The sequence below is a fragment of the Taudactylus pleione genome, unplaced genomic scaffold (assembly GCF_031769625.1).
Source record: "Taudactylus pleione unplaced genomic scaffold, aTauple2 ptg000019l, whole genome shotgun sequence".
Lineage (NCBI taxonomy): Eukaryota > Metazoa > Chordata > Amphibia > Anura > Myobatrachidae > Taudactylus > Taudactylus pleione.
The window spans coordinates 30722249-30740701 of NW_028284421.1; the positions used below are offsets into that span (position 1 = coordinate 30722249).

Here is an 18453-nt window from a genome sequence, read left to right on the forward strand (position 1 = left end):
CTTTAATATCGAAAGAACGGGTCGAAGCCAAAAGAACAATTCTATAGATGACAGTTAGGTACTTTCTTTTATTTTTAGAGTGTTGGGGGGGATTGAGAAATTTCACGACTCTCGATTCCTCATTTTTCCAACTAAAATGAAGTGTACATTATGCCCTGCCTGCACAAACTGAGCAGAAGTGCATGTGGACACATCTCTATTTAATCATGCATTAACAAAAACAAATGCGTTATACAGGCAAACTGTTCCACAGAATTAGGGTGTTGAAAATAAAAAAATTCTATCAGTAGATCAATAGTGTAGGCTTCAGCTTGTCTGGCTGCACATTAACAGCACAAGAGAAAGGTTGATTTTAGCCAGCACTATTAAAGTTCCATCATTTCAACTTTCCAACACCGCTTATGGTTGCATTGGAATTAGCAGCCTTTGACATAGTGGGCTACCACCAATGCCTTTTGTTTTGAGCATGTTTTGGCACAAAATTAACATTTCTATTTTCCCAACAATCAACTCTAATTTCCCAAACACCCCCCCCCCCTTACCTACACCCCTGGGTGACAGGAAACTGCAGCTGGGATACTAAGTTTAAAGGCAGGGAAGACTCCATATTTTCTAAAATATTGCACTTACGAGGTTTATGTTTGATATACATATGTCGGGAAATTTGTGATCTGCTGGGGAGATCTAATAGCTCTATGAGTTCAAGTAACCCCAGTTTATCTGTTTACGGAATACTTGACTAGGATGTTTTACTGAAAAAAGGTCATAGATGATCATTTACATTTGCACAGGCCTAGTTGTGGTGACAACCGCGTGACAGGGGGATTCTGGGCATCTGAAGCATGTTTATAATGTCATGTAAGGCTTAAAGGCTTTGTATAGTCAATTTTCATATTAAATAAGTGTTCCAAAATTCATGCTTCTCCCTGCAGGCAGATTGTGAGTGAATCATCTTATTAGTCTTGCCTTTTGCAGGAATTATTGCAGAAAATCTTCGTATGCCGTTTTCAGTCATTGTTGTGTATATTAAGCACTTTGGATTACTTCTCCATCATTTGAGTTTATTTCTGCTCTAGTCCATTCATGTGTCAGAATTTGCTTGGGATTGAAAACACTACATAGTTGAAATAGGGAAGAACTCTTGTTTTCAGATAACTAAATAAAGTTTAGTTGGAATAAGGTAGGGGAAACTGAAGGCTTCCTGGTTAAGAGCGTCAGCTCTTCAAACAAAGCTTAGCGGTCGCAAAACTGGAAATATAATAAGTATGTTAGATAAATAGGGGGATTTTAATACTTTAGACCAGGTAGTTGTTTTTGATTAAGTGCTTTTGATTGAGTACAGATTGTGACATTGGCGCTTGTAATCACTTGTTTTATGAAACAAAATTATTGTGAGGTAAGTTTGTTCTGGGAGAAGGGATCATGCAGACTTCCTGTTGAAAAAGGTACAACCTGTACCGCAAAGAGTTCAGGACTGTGAGCAGGGGCGTTTCTAGAGAGGAGGGGGCCTGTGTGCAGTCGCCGACACAGGCCCCCTCCTCTCCGCCCGGCAGCGCACTGAGCTGTGCGCGGCCAGCGCCAGAGTTATAGACTCTGGGCACTAGAGTGTGCCCAGAGTCTATAGTGTATGCACAGGTAACTGGGAAAATGGCCGTGGCAGCCATTTTCTCTGTACTGCGCATGCGCAAATGACGGGTAAATGGCCACCGTGGCCATTTTCCAGTCGTTTTACAGCGCCGGACGCCCGCGCCGACGTGGGACTCCGGAGAAGTAAGTATTATTATGGGTGCAGGGTGTGCAGTGCCTGGACCCAGGGGCCCGTGTTCCCCACACACCCTGCACCCATTATAGATACGCCCCTGACTGTGAGGCTTTCTAATAAGAACCGGTGGACCAATCTGGGAGAGTGGCAAAAGCAGGAATCAATTAAATCTATTGAGACTTATTGTATGATCCATTACATCCAAGTTATGGTATTAGGAAATAGGGCTAATATAACGCTGTTATATGCTGTGTTTTTAGTGTTATAACGGGAGTGGATTAATTAAAAATTTAGTTTTTTACAATTTTTATTTTTCACAAGTATATTCTGGAAGAAAATGATGGAGGTCTGAGAATTATTGACAGGCATCTTTTCCTTTTCTTTTTTTTTTTTAGTTCTTTATTTTGAATGGTCAATCAAAATTACAACAACATAAAAAAAAAGTTGTGACATAAAAAAGGCATCTTTTCAATTATATTCAAGTTATAGTAGATAAATCAGCTGGTGTCTGGATACCCTGCTCCTCTATTCTCATGGGAGAAGTCTAAAACAACACACTTCTGTCCATGTTTTACCACATAGGTGGACTTTCTACAGGTATAACTATAAACTGTAATACACTGTTTTTCACTTTCGTTTATGTAAATGATTATTTCCATTATATGAGAATCTTGTAAAATACACCAATTATTTTGATTTCATAAGTAATATTTAGATTTATTGACTCACCAAGGCATTTTCTCGAATTCTTAGGTTCTCCAGTGAAACATTTCCTTGAGGCAAAAAGACAAAAAAAAATTGACATTCCAGTTTCAAAATACTTGACATAAAAAGTAAAGGACATAAAAAGTAAACGACATAAAAAGTAAATGACATAAAAAGTAAATGACAAGACAATTATTCTGGAGCAAGAATAATAAAATAAATCCAATAGTAAATTGTTGTACGTTTTTAATTGAACAAAACAGTGTATATAGCTTGACTAATATGGTTTCCAAATCATTAGGACATATCTATGCTATACAAAGGGTCAGACAGAAATAGTTGTGAGGTTCACATACAACCTTGTGAAATTATGCACATACTGTATTGGGTTACAATGAGAGAAAAACCTGGCTTGTTTTTTGTTCACACCTCTATGCAATGCGAGCAATAACAAGAAAGGCCTTTCTGCCTGGATAACCCACTTAGTACTAGAATGTGAGGATCTGTTGGACGTTTGCATGTGATTGTATTTTAACAGTAACCACTAATAAACTAAGTGTGTGTGGGGGGGGGGTTTCTCTTGTTTAGCACAAAGTATTAAACTTTGTATTTCTTTAAATCATATTAGCTAATATTTCATTCCAATCCAGGAAAGGTCAAAGTTTGCAGGTCAAGGTGTATGACCACACTAAGTTCATCATTAAAGCAGTCACTCACTTTGATCTCTCATGAGCTCTCCTTAGTTTGGTAATTTAAGTACCTTCCCTATAGGTCATGAGACCTACAGAGCCATACATTACTTTCCATACTATCAGTCTGATGATTCAAAGATGGAGAGTATTGCACAGCTGCACACAAGCGGCTCTGCAATACCATCCATGTAATATGCTAATGCTGCAGGAGGCGTCTGCAGAGAAAAGACTGAGGTTGCAGCCTGGGATTACCACGCAGGCAGCTCGGTTCCTGGCTGCTTGCAAGGAACAGACTCAGCACCCCTAGAAAACGTGGGCGTCACGTTCCCGTTTCCGGGAACGCAGGCCGTCCCCCACATGCTTTTGCCTATCAGTCGGGCAGAGGCTTGGGGGAACTGTGTGCAAGACCGCTGGACCTGTTCTGCACATCGGAGATGGGCGCTAACCATCTGGTCAACATACATCTCTGAATCAGGCCCAATGTAATAAGATACACATCGATAGAAACCTAAAAACAACAGGCATACAGTAAAAAGCAATTGGAGGCAATGTCTTATAACCACCTAATTTAGGCCACTTCACCCAAAGCCCATGAAAAAAAATACATTTTTTTTTTTTCTCAAACTCATTTACAGATAATTTAAATACACTGTGACCGGATGACCGCACTCCGCCAAACGATAACAGATTATTTTTGATCCCACTGAAACTTGGAGTATTAGGGATTCCACTTACCATCGGTGACCTCCTGTTACTAACTCTGCCCATTACACAGTGGGCCAGTATTTCGCTTCCACCACCAAGCTCCTACTACCGGCACTTATAACAGTTTACTTCCACCTAGGCACCTACACTGGCACCTGGAACCGCTTACTTCTGGGAATGTGTGGACATGCTGCTGCAACACTTCCTGGGGTGTGTGGCCAATTCTAGCTGGGAGACACTGGGCTTAATCCTAGATGCGTTGTTTTAAAGGCAAGATGTTTTTTGCTCAAAGTCTTGAAAAATACACTTCCCCTTGCTGAAGGTGCTTGGGGTATCACCGCATACAGTTGTTACATTAGTACAATCCTTCCTGATGTTCACAGGATCCACATTTCAGGATCTCGTTTTTATCTCATTCTTACACTCAGTACCAATCAAGCTAACATGCACTGAGACCTCTTGGACTCATATCAATCAGCCAACTATCTCACAAAATATAAATAAATACATCTTATGCTGGGTAAACACTGGCAGTGTGTACCAGCAATATGTCTGAACAACGTCGTTCACAGACATATCGCGTCGGCTCTGCTGCAGAGCCTATGTCAGATATATCTGTCCATCGGGCAGTGTATGTACGGGTGGTCGAACAAGTGCAGCAGAGGCCACGGAGAGAGGGTGGCGGGACACGCTCCTCTGCCAGCGACACCCGCGGCCAGAGACAGATGATGGTTGCTCAGGGTGTATGAATGACCATCATCTGCAGATATATCTGTCCATCAGGCAGTGTTTACGGGCGGTCTACACTTGCAGCAGAGGCCGCAGAGAGGGTTGGGGGACACGCTCCTTGGCCAGCAGGACCCGCGGCCAGAGACAGATGATGGTTGCTCAGTGTGTATGAATGACCATCTGCAGATATATCTGATCAGTGTGCACCCAGCTTTACATATCCTGCTTCCTTTCATTTAACTAACACCCAAATCAGTCGGCTTTCCTAAAATACAAACTGATTTAGCATGTAACTATCTCTCAAAATGTAAATATAACCCACATTTCACAGGAACTGGTAAATTGCATTCATCCTTTTAAATATCTATGTAGTTTAAGCAGCAACAGAATTAGCATTAAATATGATCAAATGTACAGGAAATTGAAAACACCAAACTGGTGTATAGGTGACACTGGGGAAATCTGCCTGTACCACAAAAAAAGGCTAACTGATATGGGATAACAGTACACAAGTGTAATAGTGGCCATAATAAAAGTATTGGGGTTCTTACGTTGTGTCAAATGTTATAAACATTTTTCTAAAATAGTCCAATAACGTTAGAAAGCAAGTGTTTTCTTTACAAAATAAATGTTCTTTTTAAATTGGGGGTTTATAAAAATGCTTATAAGTATATATTTGAGTCATTTAAAGCCACTTAAAAAAACACTTCTAAATACGCCTCTAACACCCACCTGCAATCTTAAAAACACCTGTCCCATTCATACAGCACCTCCATATACCTGTCTTACATTAAATCAACCCATTTTCCTTCACTTTGGACTTTATCACCCCAAAAATTACATGTCTTTATTTGACAAATAAGGCTAATTAAAATATGATTTTGCCCAATTAGTCATTAAGGAGGATGTCCCAGTGGTTCTGAACCAAGTCCCAACATTTCTACCTTAAAATAGGGATTTGTCTCAACTTTCCACTTGGTCAGGAGGTGGTGAAACAGGATGTAGTCACCATCTCGGCAGACGGGATTCCGGCGCCCAGAATACCGGCACCAGAGTCCTGGCTCCAGAAACCCGGCCGTAAAGGTTAGTGTTACGGTTAGTATACTTACATACTTGTGTCAGGATTCTGACTTCCTGGATGCCACTGTCGGCATTTTGTCCCGGTTTCATCAAGCTGGGGGCATGCCCAGCGCTACAAGTGCTGCTAAGCATGCCCCCAGCATTATGAAAATTGGGGGCATGGCTCACGGGTACGGCATTTCCTGTGAGGTAACGACCCAAAGGTCTCAAACACCACTATTTTCTTCTGGATCATACCCGGACCTGAAGACCTTGAGATCCAATTGAAGGAGCTAGCAAGGTAGTTGATAGGATCAAGCTTAGTCCCACCCACTGTAGCCGCTGGTCACATTGTATGGCCCCATACCGTATAAACGGGTCTGTACACCTCCCTGGGGAAGCAGATTGCGTAAGCACAGATAGGATAGACTCAGTACAGGATAGACTCAGTACATTCTAAGGGAACAGATGGATGCTACATGTAAGTAGAGCCTTCCACTAATTCCAAACTGCTACCAATTTACTAAGTACTGTAACCTTTTGTTTTTGCCTCACTCTCCTGTAGTCGAAATATTAGATGCCGTTTCTGATTGAAGCCTTCTGGTGGCGAGCAGAAATGTGTGCAAAAAGTCTGTGAGTTGGCCGCTCTAACTAGGACTTTAGACCAGTTTAGCCGCTTTACGCAGCTAAACATGATGCTTTTGGACGCGACAAGCGCAATAATTAATGGGCCCCCAAAGCAATTACTCCATTGGGCGCACATTAATTATCACCGCCTACAAAACAATTAAATTGCCCCCAAACAATTAAAAGGCAATAATTATTTCTGACAATCCTATAACATTTGTATTGTCTGAGGTAACCTCCTGACTGTAATTGTATAGCAAAAAGCTATGTACTGCACAAACAATAATAAGTGCAAGTTAATTAGCACTCCCAGTCACAAATGTTCTACAGCAAGTCCACCTGGCAAGCATAGATGGGAATATAAATAAAACACTTGTCTCTTCCTATTTTGAGTTACCATTTGCAGTAACAACACACCAGGAAAAAAGCTTAAATCATCATACAAATTCAGTATTCCGTAATTTATATATTATTGGTGTAGAAGTATGTAATATAAACTTGAGAACATATAATTCAGGGTGTATCTAAGGTAATGAGAACAGTAGGTGCTCTCTATTGCTCCCTGTACATGCTGAACCTTGACAAGATCGTCAGGTTGACCAGCAAGTACGGGCGATGATGGATGGCAAAAACGACCAGTGGGCACGCGCATAGTTACTGTATATGGATATTATATCAATATTTTGTAAACGAGAAAGCAGACTTCTCTAGTAGAGGATATCTGTGTGTATTTCCAAAGAAAATTCCAATTAGAAACAGTCTCAAATAATCAATGACTGTGTTCTATTTAATAGATAAATACAAATGTAATGGTTAAAAGTATAGAAAATCTAGTTGTCACACTGTGACAATATACTCTCTTTAGGTCTTAATGGTGACTAGTTTTATGCGTAATAAATTAGGAGTTTGTAAAAAAAAAAAAAAAGTGGCAGACTTCTCCAGTCTCAGATGTTTGTATTAATGTTCCAGAACAAATCCTAATTAGAATCCGTATCAGAGGAAAGATTACTGTACCAGCGCATAATCCTCGCTGTGAAATGGGTCACATTTCTTGGTTAGGGCAGTGACAGCTCGACAAACTCATTCCGTATTATATTTGCAAAAAAGTTTATCTCAATAGTAGAATGAAAACAAAGAGGTTCAATATATAAATTACAGAGAATTCTAAAACAGAAGAACATCCCACAGTCCCAGTTGAAATGCAGTTGGGGGAACAAGAGAACCAATCCCAAGTTACAATCAAAAATTGGAGCATCACATTTTCTTTTCAACTGTATTGTATCTGTTTTTTTAGGTGTAAAATCAGATGTTTTGCACTGTGATCTCATTCACTTTAGAGCGACAATATTCAATTGTTTTGTGCCGGCCCATTACTTTTCCCACATGTCGTGCCCAATGCACCTCGTCGTAAAGTGGCTAAACCTGTCTGTACTTGTAAGAGCTCCCAACCTACCATTTGGGCAGCCAACAGACTGACTTTTTGTCTATTTCTGCTTGCCACCGCAGCAGGGTGCAAACAAAAGGAGAAGGCTGGGTAGGCCATGATGAAGTAGGAAAGAAAAGTGGGTAGAAAGCACCGAGCGCAGGTGTCAGCAGCAGGTGTAGAAATCAACTTAAAGAAGGTGGTCCCATTCCTTCTAACAAACAATAATGGAATAAAAGTGAAGCAATTTCATCTACTTGCGCTATAGTATACTTTAGATCCCCAAGTTCAGTTGGTATGTATTCCAATTTCCTGGAATATCTCCCTCATAGGACACCAGTGCTTTACTTTTATTCCATGATGACGTAGGACAGATTGAAGTTGGTCATGCTAGGCAACACAGAGCACTTCAGGCAAAGTGGTAGTTAACTGTAGGCGCAAGTATTGCTTTCAATTTTGAGCAGGCTATGATGCAGAGGACTAGAAGGTGGAACGGTCAAGGTAAGGAATCTCGGGTGTAGCAGGGGCCTTGTTGGGGTGTGTAGTGCCACACTGTTGGTCTCTAGAATGAGATGTAAGAGTGGTGAGTGATGGTGATAGCAGGACAAGTGAAGAGTGGAGTACAGAATATCGGGAATATCAGTATGTTTATTAGGGACAAGCCAAAGTATGTTGAGACATAATAGCAAATAAACACTGTACAACAGGGATGAATGACAAAAGTAAATGCATGGCAATAGGATAAGTGATGTAACTGTTGAGTGAATTAATTGCATTACACAATCTGAAACACACAACACTGTCAATGGTAGGAACATTGGCTGCCTGACTTCATTAGATCCCAAGCATCCAAACTGATTATTTGGGCACAGAGAGGCAGCCAGCATTCTTACCATTGTTTGTTTTCCATTTCCTGCACAAAAGAAGAAAGAAGCAATTCTTCAAATTATCAATTTTGTCATTAAAGTAAAATCTTGAGCACTGATAGTGGTTGATGGATTTGTGTGGGAGGGCTGAGGAGAGGTGTATTAAAAAGAAGTTTTGGACAGATTGGAAGTATGTATCTTTGGCAGTGTCCAGGGCATTTCTATAGGAGTGGTAGTATCACACCACACACAAAATGATAGGGTGGAACAAAGTGGCAGGAAGTTGAGTTTGACAGATAACTACATTGTACTGGGAACTGTGTAGTTTACTGTATTTCCAACTTAAGAAAACTTTTACACCCTAAAATCAAACAAAAGGTTATTTTTGAGTTATATGCAAAAGTGAACACTACAATGCTTAACAGTGACACCTTTTAAAATGCATGTGCACTCTTCTATAAATGACATGCCAAATATTCCCTGCTGGCGGGGGTACTGCAGCAAATTAAATGATCATGCATCCAAATTTTCATTTTGCACTATAACAACAGAGTATTACAATCGGGTTGTGTACGGGATACCGGCACACACACACACACACACACACACACACACACACACACAAACACAATACCAGCACTCAGAATCCCAACTTTGCAACACAACTTGCGTTCCAACATATCGGGCAGTCCCCACACATGGAGGGATCGGGTACAAGACCTCCCGATATGCCGGCACTCCCCCGCATAGCGCTGCATGGGAACGTACATCGCATCCCCAGATCAAATGAACCTGCAGTAAGATCTGGGAGGTGCGATGTACGACCCCATGGGTGCACGCACTGCCCGATATCATGCCCATACACAGTATGATATAGCAACAAAATCATACCAATCCGTCAGATCGGCTGCTATGTAACACAGTGTATGGGCACCTTTAGTCTACTCCTAAACCTAACCACCACCCCCCTCCCCTCCAGCCTAAACCTAACTCTTGCCCCATCCGCAGCCTAACCCCCCCACTTACCCCCTAGTGCCTAAACCTAACCCCAATACAGTACTTCCCATCGGGATGTCATAGGTCATGATCTTGGAGCCAGGAACCTCACTGGTGCCGGGATTCCGGCGCCTGCATTCTGACTATCAGGTTGCCAACTACATCCCTTACAATCCTTTATAGCAAATTTGCCTACTTTACACTCCTCACTTCCACAAGCTGCAGAAATAAAATTAGGAGGTGGTCGTGACCTGATGGCATTGTTTGCGCCAAGAAGCATGCAGAGTGTATGGTGATGCTAATTGCATAATCATGTTTATTGAACAGTTGGCGCTGACTGAGGGCAGGTCTTCATTCATCTTTTGGGCAGTAACAGTATACATCTATGGGCCTGATTCAGACCCACTCGCGAGCGGCTGTCCGCTCTTAAGTGGGTCGATGTTCTGCACTGAGCATGCGCACGACGGAGGGAGCTCCGTCGTGCGCATGCGCCAGACGCGACGAGCGAAGGATTTTCCTTCGCTCGTAGTGTCTCTTCCAAGGGGGCGTGCTGTCGATGTTGACTGACAGCACGCCCCCTTTGGTGGGCGTGCCGGGGGCGTGCCTCCCTGACGGGGGCGTTCCCACAGGAACGCCTCCCGTCAGAAGCCGGCCCACTGACATCACTAGTGATGTCAGTGGGAGTGATTTTGGCTCTGATAGAGCCAAAATCACTCCGAGCCTTGTGGTTGAAAAACTCAACCACAGGCTTTTGTACGCAGTTTCGATGGTCGCGATGGTCTCGACCATCGCGGCCATCAAACTGCACGCTCGTATAGGCTGTGGGTGGTGACCCACAGCTATACGAGCGTCCAGGAGGACGCTCCATAGTTATGGAGGACGGCCCTCATTCAGAGCGTGCGCTCTGCTCAGAGCGTACGGTTCTGAATGAGGGCCTATGAGTCATGGATGTCAGTGTATGCATTGCAGAAAAGACAGAACCTGAAAACTCTGGGCCTGATTCAGAGCCGCTTGTAAGCGGCCGCTCGTTCGCTCCGAGCGATGTTCGCACATCTGCGCATGCGTATGGGTCGTAATGCACATGCGCCAACCAGTCATTGCGGTCAGAAATCGAGCGCTCGCAAAATAGCGAGTGCCTGCTAATTTGAGTGACAGGATGAGGCGTTTGTGGGTGGTAACAGGGGAAGGTGCTTGAAAACGGGGAGTGGTGATCCGAACGCAGGCGTGCCAAACGGCCAAAACGGGTATTTAAGGGTGTGCATAATTAACAAAGCAGCGTCACTGACCACGTCACTTGGTTGTTTCTTAGCCTGAACTGTTCGCATGATTGCGGTAGGAAAATCCAACCACAAGCACTGCGAGCAGTTCAGACGCCTTTCGATGTACTCGATTAATCAAATAAATAGTGGAGATGACGTAGGATGCGAGCGGCCAGGGGGCGTCTTTACAAAATAGTGAGCGCATGTTTCGTTCGCTCGCTCAGACATAGAGGCGTCAACAGACCGCAAAGAGCGAGCGCTCAATTTAAATAGCCGTCCCTTTTTCTGAACTAGCGAGCGCAAATAGCGTCCGGCTCTGAATCAGGCCCTCTGTCAGAGGCTGTAACACTGACCACCAGAACTCACACCATGCAGCAAGGCTGGTGTCTAACAGTAAAATAAATCAATCTAGAAAGGTGATGGAAAAGAAGAAAATAAATGGTGGCCATTTTGAACAATTCTCACACTTATCCAGACAAATGAGAAAATAAGTCAGCATTCTAATTTAAAAAAATAGTATATTTCAGTGGTTCCCAAACTGGGTGCAACGGGTTGGTGGTCCAAAACCAAATCAAATTATTTATGGTAAGTGAGATTGGCAGCTGCCAGCAATGGTTTTGCCTATCATAAAATATGTGGACAAGCAGAAGCACAACCCTGTACACCACCACATAACTGAACCTAAGGATGACAGGTAAGCACAATTTACTTCATTTAATATTTTTTCTGAATTGCTAAATTAGAAAGTTTTGGCCAGGGGTGCCATGAAAAAAAGTGTTGATACTCTAGGGTTCCGTGATTTAAAAACTTTTGGGAACCACATATATATTTCAGATCAGCACATATGCCTCAAACGTGTGAACCTAATTCTCTCTTTGGTATAAGTAGCGTTCCCGCTAGGCTGTTTTAGCGGGGCACGGCGCCCTGCCCTCCTTCTGGAGGGCAAAATGTACCCTGCCCTCCAGGAGGAGGGCAAAAAGCGCCCTGCCCTAACAGCCTGCGGGAGCCGTTCTCACCCGCAGGACGCAGTGTCCCGCGGGTGGACAAACGTGCGGTGACCCGGTCACCGCCGGAGAATAGACGCCGGGCGCATGCACCCGGCATCTATTCTCCCTTTCTGCAGCGCTTGGGGGCTGCCCGGCATGTCCGTAAGCGCCGGGCACGCCCCCAAGTATGACGAAAAGGGGATGCGTCTGATAGACACGCCCCCTTTTCATAACCACGCCCCCTTTTCGGACCCGCGCGCGCACAAGATTGCACTCTCTAGCTCCGGCGCCCTGCCTGCCGCCGGAGCTAGAGGGAACACTAGATAAGAGAGTGTACCCTATTAAAACATGAACACTTATTAAATTAACAATTGCATATACAGAGATTTCATAATGCACCTAATATGCACATTTGTACAAGTGGTCTGTATCCATTCCATTTACTTGTATTCAGGGCCGGACTGGCCATTGGGCACTTCTGGCAAATGCCAGAAGGGCCGATGCGGCTGAGCGCAGGGTCACCGCCGGCACTGCGGCGTTCACCCTGTTTATTACATTCGCCGCGGCTGCATCATTGCGTCATGACGTCATCACGCAGCCGGCGGTCATGTGAATCTGTGCGGCTGGAAGCCATTTAGCCAGCTCCTCTGAGCTGGCATGTTGCTGCACTGCCCAGTGTTATGGGCGGGCGCTTCATTACGTGGCCGCATCATGACGTGTCAGCGTCATGACGCGTTGGTCGGGTTTGAAAATGTGCGGCGGGGGCCAGGAGTTATCGACGCTGAAGGGCTGCTCAGGAGGGTGGCGTGTGAGCGGTGCTGCAGCAAGTGTGCGGGGCCAGCAGAAATGGAACAGCAGCAGGTCAGTGCTCCCATCCTTCTCTAACCAAGTGATCCCCACCATTACTGACCCCCATCCCAGTGTCTCCAATCCTGCAAGCCCAGTGTCTCCCTCCTTCCCTCCCCAACCATCCCACTACACCCATCTCACTGCCCCCCACCTAGAACCCCCAAGCCAGTCACAGTGATGCCCCTCATTCAGCCTAGTGTTCCCACCTACCAACCTTCTCTCTGCGCTTTCCAATCCTGCCCAGTCCCCCTAGCCACAGTGAACCCCCCCATTCAGCCCAGTGTTCCCCACTATCTGACCCCCTCATTGCAGTGCCTCCCACCCTGCCAGCCCAGTGTCTCTCCCCTTTGCTCCCCACTGTCCCATCTAACTGCCCCTCAGCAAGAACACCCAGACAGTTCAGTCAGTGCCCCCCTCATTCAGCCCAGTGTACCCCCTTTTCCAGCCTAGTGTCCCCCCCTCCCACCATCTCACTGCCCCCTTCTCATCTAGCCCAGTGCCCTCCTATACATCACCCACTGCCTTTCACCCTCTACCAGGCATCACCCACTACCTCTCCCTGGCACACACTGCCTTTCACCATCATACTCTGTCACCTACTGCCACCCCTCTGTCACACATTTCATTGCCCACTGCCTCTCCCTGGTGTCGCCCATTGCCTCTCTCCATCACTTATTGCCTCTCCCTACATTGATCACTGCCTCTACCCGTTATCCTCTCCCTGTCACCCACTGCCTCACCACCTCCCACTATCTTTTTCTATCACCCACTGCCTCACCCTTTGTCACCCTCTGCCTCTACTCGGTGTCACTATCTCCCTGTCACCCTCTACTTGACATCACCAACTGCCTCTCCCCGTCACCCACTATCTCTCCCGTCTCACCCCGTCACCCACTGTCTCACCCCGTCACCCACTGCCTCTCCCCAGTGTCACCCAGTCTCTCCCCGTCACCCACTGTCTCTCCACTGTCTCTCCCCAGTGTCACCCACTGTCTCTCCCCAGTGTCACCCACTGTCTCTCCCCAGTGTCACCCACTGCCTCTCCCCAGTGACACCCACTGCCTCTCCCCAGTGACACCCACTGCCTCTCCCCAGTGACACCCACTGCCTCTCCCCAGTGACACCCACTGCCTCTCCCCAGTGACACCCACTGCCTCTCCCCAGTGACACCCACTGCCTCTCCCCAGTGACACCCACTGCCTCTCCCCAGTGTCACCCACTGCCACTTTCCTGCCTCTCCCACTGTCTCTCCCCAGTGTCACCCACTGCCACTTTCCTGTGTTAACTACTGCCACTCAGCAGCATCACCCACTGCCTATCAAACACTGCCTCTCCCCAGTGTCATCCGCTTAGTTTCACCCACTAAAGGCAGTGGGTGACATGAAGCGGGTGACACTGGAATGTAATCCAGGTAATGCATCCAAGTGACAGCATACTTACACTGTTCCATCTGTAATTATGGCGGTAGGAGTTGTTTAGGCAGCAAGAGTCAAAGTAAGAGCAGCATTTTTTTGTCCTGTAAAATCTAGATTTGTACCAGATAGCTTTACAAACTTTTACTAGAGTAAATATTGCTACCATGTATAGTGTTCCTGCTAGGCTGTTTCAGCATGGCACCGCGCCCTGCCCTATTTCTGAAGGGCAGAAAGCACCCTGCCCTCCAGCACAGTGCCCCGTTGAAACAGCCTACGTGTTCTGTCCTCCACCCGCGGGCCGCAGTGTCCCGCGGGTTGGGAAAACGGCAGAGCAGCAATCACCGTCGGTAGAAGGATGCCAGGCGCAAGCGTCCGGCATCCATTCACAGTGACCGCGGTGCTTGGTGACAGCTCAGCATGTCCGTAAGTGCCGGGCACTTACGGACATGCTGAGCTGTCACCAAGCACCGCCAAAAGTGACGAAAAGGGGACATGTTGTAAACACACACCCCCTTTTCAGGCGGGCGCAGATGTTCTCTAGCTCTAGCGCCCTGTCTGCCACCAGATCTAGAGTGAACACTACATGTACATCATATATGGGCCCAAAAGTAATAGCCAACGTTTTACTAGCACCGCCATGTTTTTTGTTCATGAAGTCCACAGCAGGTGGGCCTGTGTGCTCTAAATGCCAGGGCTGATTTTTAGTTCCAGTCCGGCCCTGTTTGTATTCTATACAAATGCCCATCCGAATAGAACAAGACAGACATTGGAAGCTGTATTTACAGAGAACTGTAACTTTAACTTATGCACATTAATTATTTATACAGGGCCTGCATATTCCATTGCACTTTACAACTGGGAACAAAGCACAGTAATAAAACAAAACTGGGTATTGACAAAGTGAGGTAAATGGTTCTATACCCAACATATTTAATTGTATTCTGCATACGTATTTTTATAATCTCTGTAGAAAGCAAGACAGTGGTAGCTGCATTTGCAGAAAATTCTTGGGTGATTTACAATAGCATGTGTGTGCGTTACCCTATACTCTTTTCACGCCTACCACACACATCTCAAAAATGCAATGGAACACTGTAAAATATCACCATTTGTACATGTTACATACATGTCCAGAAATGACTGATTTGGTACTCCCAATTTAGTAGCAATAGCAACTGACATCTACATTTTTTAAAATGGTGAATTGAAATGGTTGATCCTATTTCCCCTTCTGCTTAAGGACCCGGAAGTGACGTCAATGAGGGCGGAAGTGCGGTTGCACACTATGACAGCGCTGTAATTTTGTTTCAACTGACTCATGTGGCCACCAATAGTAAAAATATGTACTGTACTCTATGTCCACGTGGATAGTAACTGATGACGTCAGGGTCCATTCAGTGAAGGGCATCTAGCTGCAATGTAATTAAATAGCAATAGTTTTATACACATGACTCTTATAGGAGGCAACTATAAGCCAGCTCCCTGGTAATCCTATTTCAAAAGTGCATCATTTCTAAGATTTTGAATATTTATAGTTCATAGGTTTTAAAACATAAACTGGTACTAGGAGATCTCATAATATTATTAAAAGAAAAGATGTGTGAAAAAGTAATACTAATAACAGTTTCTAACAACAACAACAAAAAAATCAACATAATATGTACATATAAGCAATGAGGATCATGCGAGGGCAATGGCCTATACTGACATGCTTTCATCAACAGCTACACGACTAAAGGAAAGAACATGGCATGATAATGGGCACATCTGGCTCTTACCCCCCCAGATGCCTAGCTTCAACTGGGACCTGTCGAGGTTCTCCACGTAATCCCCCAGGAACTTGTTCAGGAGATCTGCTACCACAGACTCCAGCATGCTGCCCGCCTCTATAGCAGGAAGTGTTGGTTTAAGAATGGGCTGTGTGTGCTAGAGATAGGAGAGTATGGCCGGGGATTGTCAGCTTGCAGCTGTGTCAAGCTGCCGCTATCAGTCATACACCTGCGCACACCTTGTGCTGATTACATGCCATCACTGGCTACAAGGCGACTATCTGCCCCAGTCATGCGGCTGGGAGCAGCGTGTCCGTGTGTCAGATAGGCTGGTCCCCTCCGGGCGGGTCACTGCTGTCAGTATGTGTGTCTGTGTGCTGTGCGCTGGGCAGGCATGGGGCTTAGTGTGCAGCTGCTGCTGCTGGGTAGGTTCCTGTCTGTTTGTGTCACGGGGCCGGTCACGTGGTGCACACTGTCAGAGCGGTCATGTGACATGCCGGCGTGTCTCTGACGGGTTCTTCTCACTATTTCTTCTTTTCTGTTCACTTTGTTGTTGACTCTGGGCAGACGATGGACCAAAAAGCCGGCGTATAACATGTTAGGTCAGACCTCTTCAAAATATACTGCCATCCCAAACTGTGGTGACTATATGGGACCTCATTCAGAGTCGGGCGTAACCGCAATTTGCACCTTGTTATTCCTGCACCCTTCTCTTTTTTATTCTTTTTTTTTCTTTTAGAGCGTCAGCTTTTTTTTTTTTGCGCCATGAGGGCTGGTGCAGGGGTTTGAGGGGCGTGTAGGCGTCACGCAGCCAAAGTATTATGCCATGTATACACTTGCCGATTAAAAATGAGCGATTGAACGATATCGTTATCATTCAATCGCTCATTAATCGTGCATGAATCGGGCATGTAAATGTCCAAAACGACCAGCGATGCACGTTCCCGCCGGTAGTTTTCAACATCAATCATCGCCTGAACATGCCGGGCAATCTGCCGATGACGACCGATTGGGCATGTTCCAGGATGAGGGAGGGTGCCTGAACGGCATATTGTTCAGTGTAGGCACTGCAGGCGAAGAGGAACGAATGTATGATTACAATGTTGTAATCGTACTGTCGTTCCACTATCTGCTAGTGGATATGCACCTTCAAAGGCTGTGTTATTGCGAATTGCTCCCATGATGGGCGGTAAAATAATACATATGGTTGCTGCAAGAGATTAACTTTAACTTATTACTGATTTTTAATGTCCCATGTTTAGATTTTGCACGTATAAATACATGCAATTATACAAACTTCTATTTAAACAGTATTTAGTAGATTAGCGTCAGTTCACTGTTCTGTTTTCTGTGTTGTATGCTTTTATATGAACACATAGGGGTGATGTTTTACCTCTGCACCTGCGTCCCGATGTTCACCGCTGGGTGACCAGATCAGATTTGCGCGGAGATCCAAGCAATTTCCATGGATGTTTCTGGGAGGGGGGAGGGGCTAACAGCTGCAGGCGTGTCATTGTCAGTGACTGCGTCTAAAGACGCCCTATGCCGTCGGCCATGGTCACTCTTTGTACAGATTCATGCCACAGCCGGTGGGTGTCTCAATGGGACGCTGTGCGTTATTAGAATAAAAACGCAGTAGCAACTGCAACAAAAGTCGCAGTTGCAACTGCACCAACCTCTGAATCACCCGCATTGTTTGGAGATTTAAGAACGTAGGACCTCATTCAGACCCGCTCGCTAAGATGCAAACACTCGCTGCTGCCGATGGTATGCAATGTGTATGCATTGTGCGCATGTCTATGCATCGCAGTACACATACCTTAGCGAAAGTTCTCAATGCGTTGGCTCACTGCGCATAGACAGCCCAGCAGAGTGAGTGACAGGGGAAGCCGTTTGTAGGTGGTAACGGGCTGGCCATTAACAACGGGGGAGTGGAGGTGCAAATATAGGCGTGCCTGAGCATCTCAGCGCCATTTTAGAGGTGTGTATAATTAAAAGACAGCATCATAGTACATGTCACCTGGATTGTTTTTACACTGAAGTGCTCGCAGTGCTTGCGGCAGTATATGGTCAACCTCAAGCGCTGCAATCGCATCAGATGTTACCCAATGAACAATGGTTGCATACACTTCCTGGACATGACTTGCACAAGTGGGCGTCTGTGATCGCTCTTTAAGAAATACTGGGTGTGCTAAAGCATTGCTGTGCGATTGCACTGCCTACGCAATTTGCATACACATTGTGCGAGCGATCGCATCTTGCGAGTGGCTCTAAATCAGCTCTTTAATTTGCAGTTTAATTTTCAACTTTAGTCTGCATATTTGCACCCTTGGAGTTTTTGTTCAACCTTATCGGGAGTTATATCTGACTTTATGCTGCTCTACATTTGCCTGGGAGCTGCATGCACAAATCATGCAGCAATCAGTATTGTCAGTGTACTTGAAAGGGGATGTAGTCAGGATCCCAGCGGTGACCTTCCCGACTGTCATACCGACACCAGAATTCCGACTGTCACACTGACACCAGAATCCCGACTGTCAAAATACAGACGAATCCCAAAGGTAATTATTAGAGTTAGGCACTAGGGGGAGTGTTAGGGTTAGACTGCGGT

The 18453-nt window shown here is 45.4% G+C and overlaps 1 protein-coding gene across 1 annotated transcript in view; it reads right to left on the reverse strand.

Annotated features, from left to right (window-relative positions):
* Positions 1 to 16282, reverse strand: part of VPS13C (vacuolar protein sorting 13 homolog C) — a 452448-nt gene extending 436166 nt beyond the window's left edge. Inside the window, exons 1-2 of the mRNA XM_088446402.1 lie at positions 15852 to 16282; positions 2492 to 2535 (exon numbers count right to left, since the gene is read on the reverse strand). Coding sequence (XP_088302528.1) covers positions 2492 to 2535; positions 15852 to 15948 — 141 coding nt within the window. The 5' untranslated portion in view covers positions 15949 to 16282. The remainder of the gene's footprint in view (positions 1 to 2491; positions 2536 to 15851) is intronic.
* Positions 16283 to 18453: the final 2171 nt, after the last annotated feature.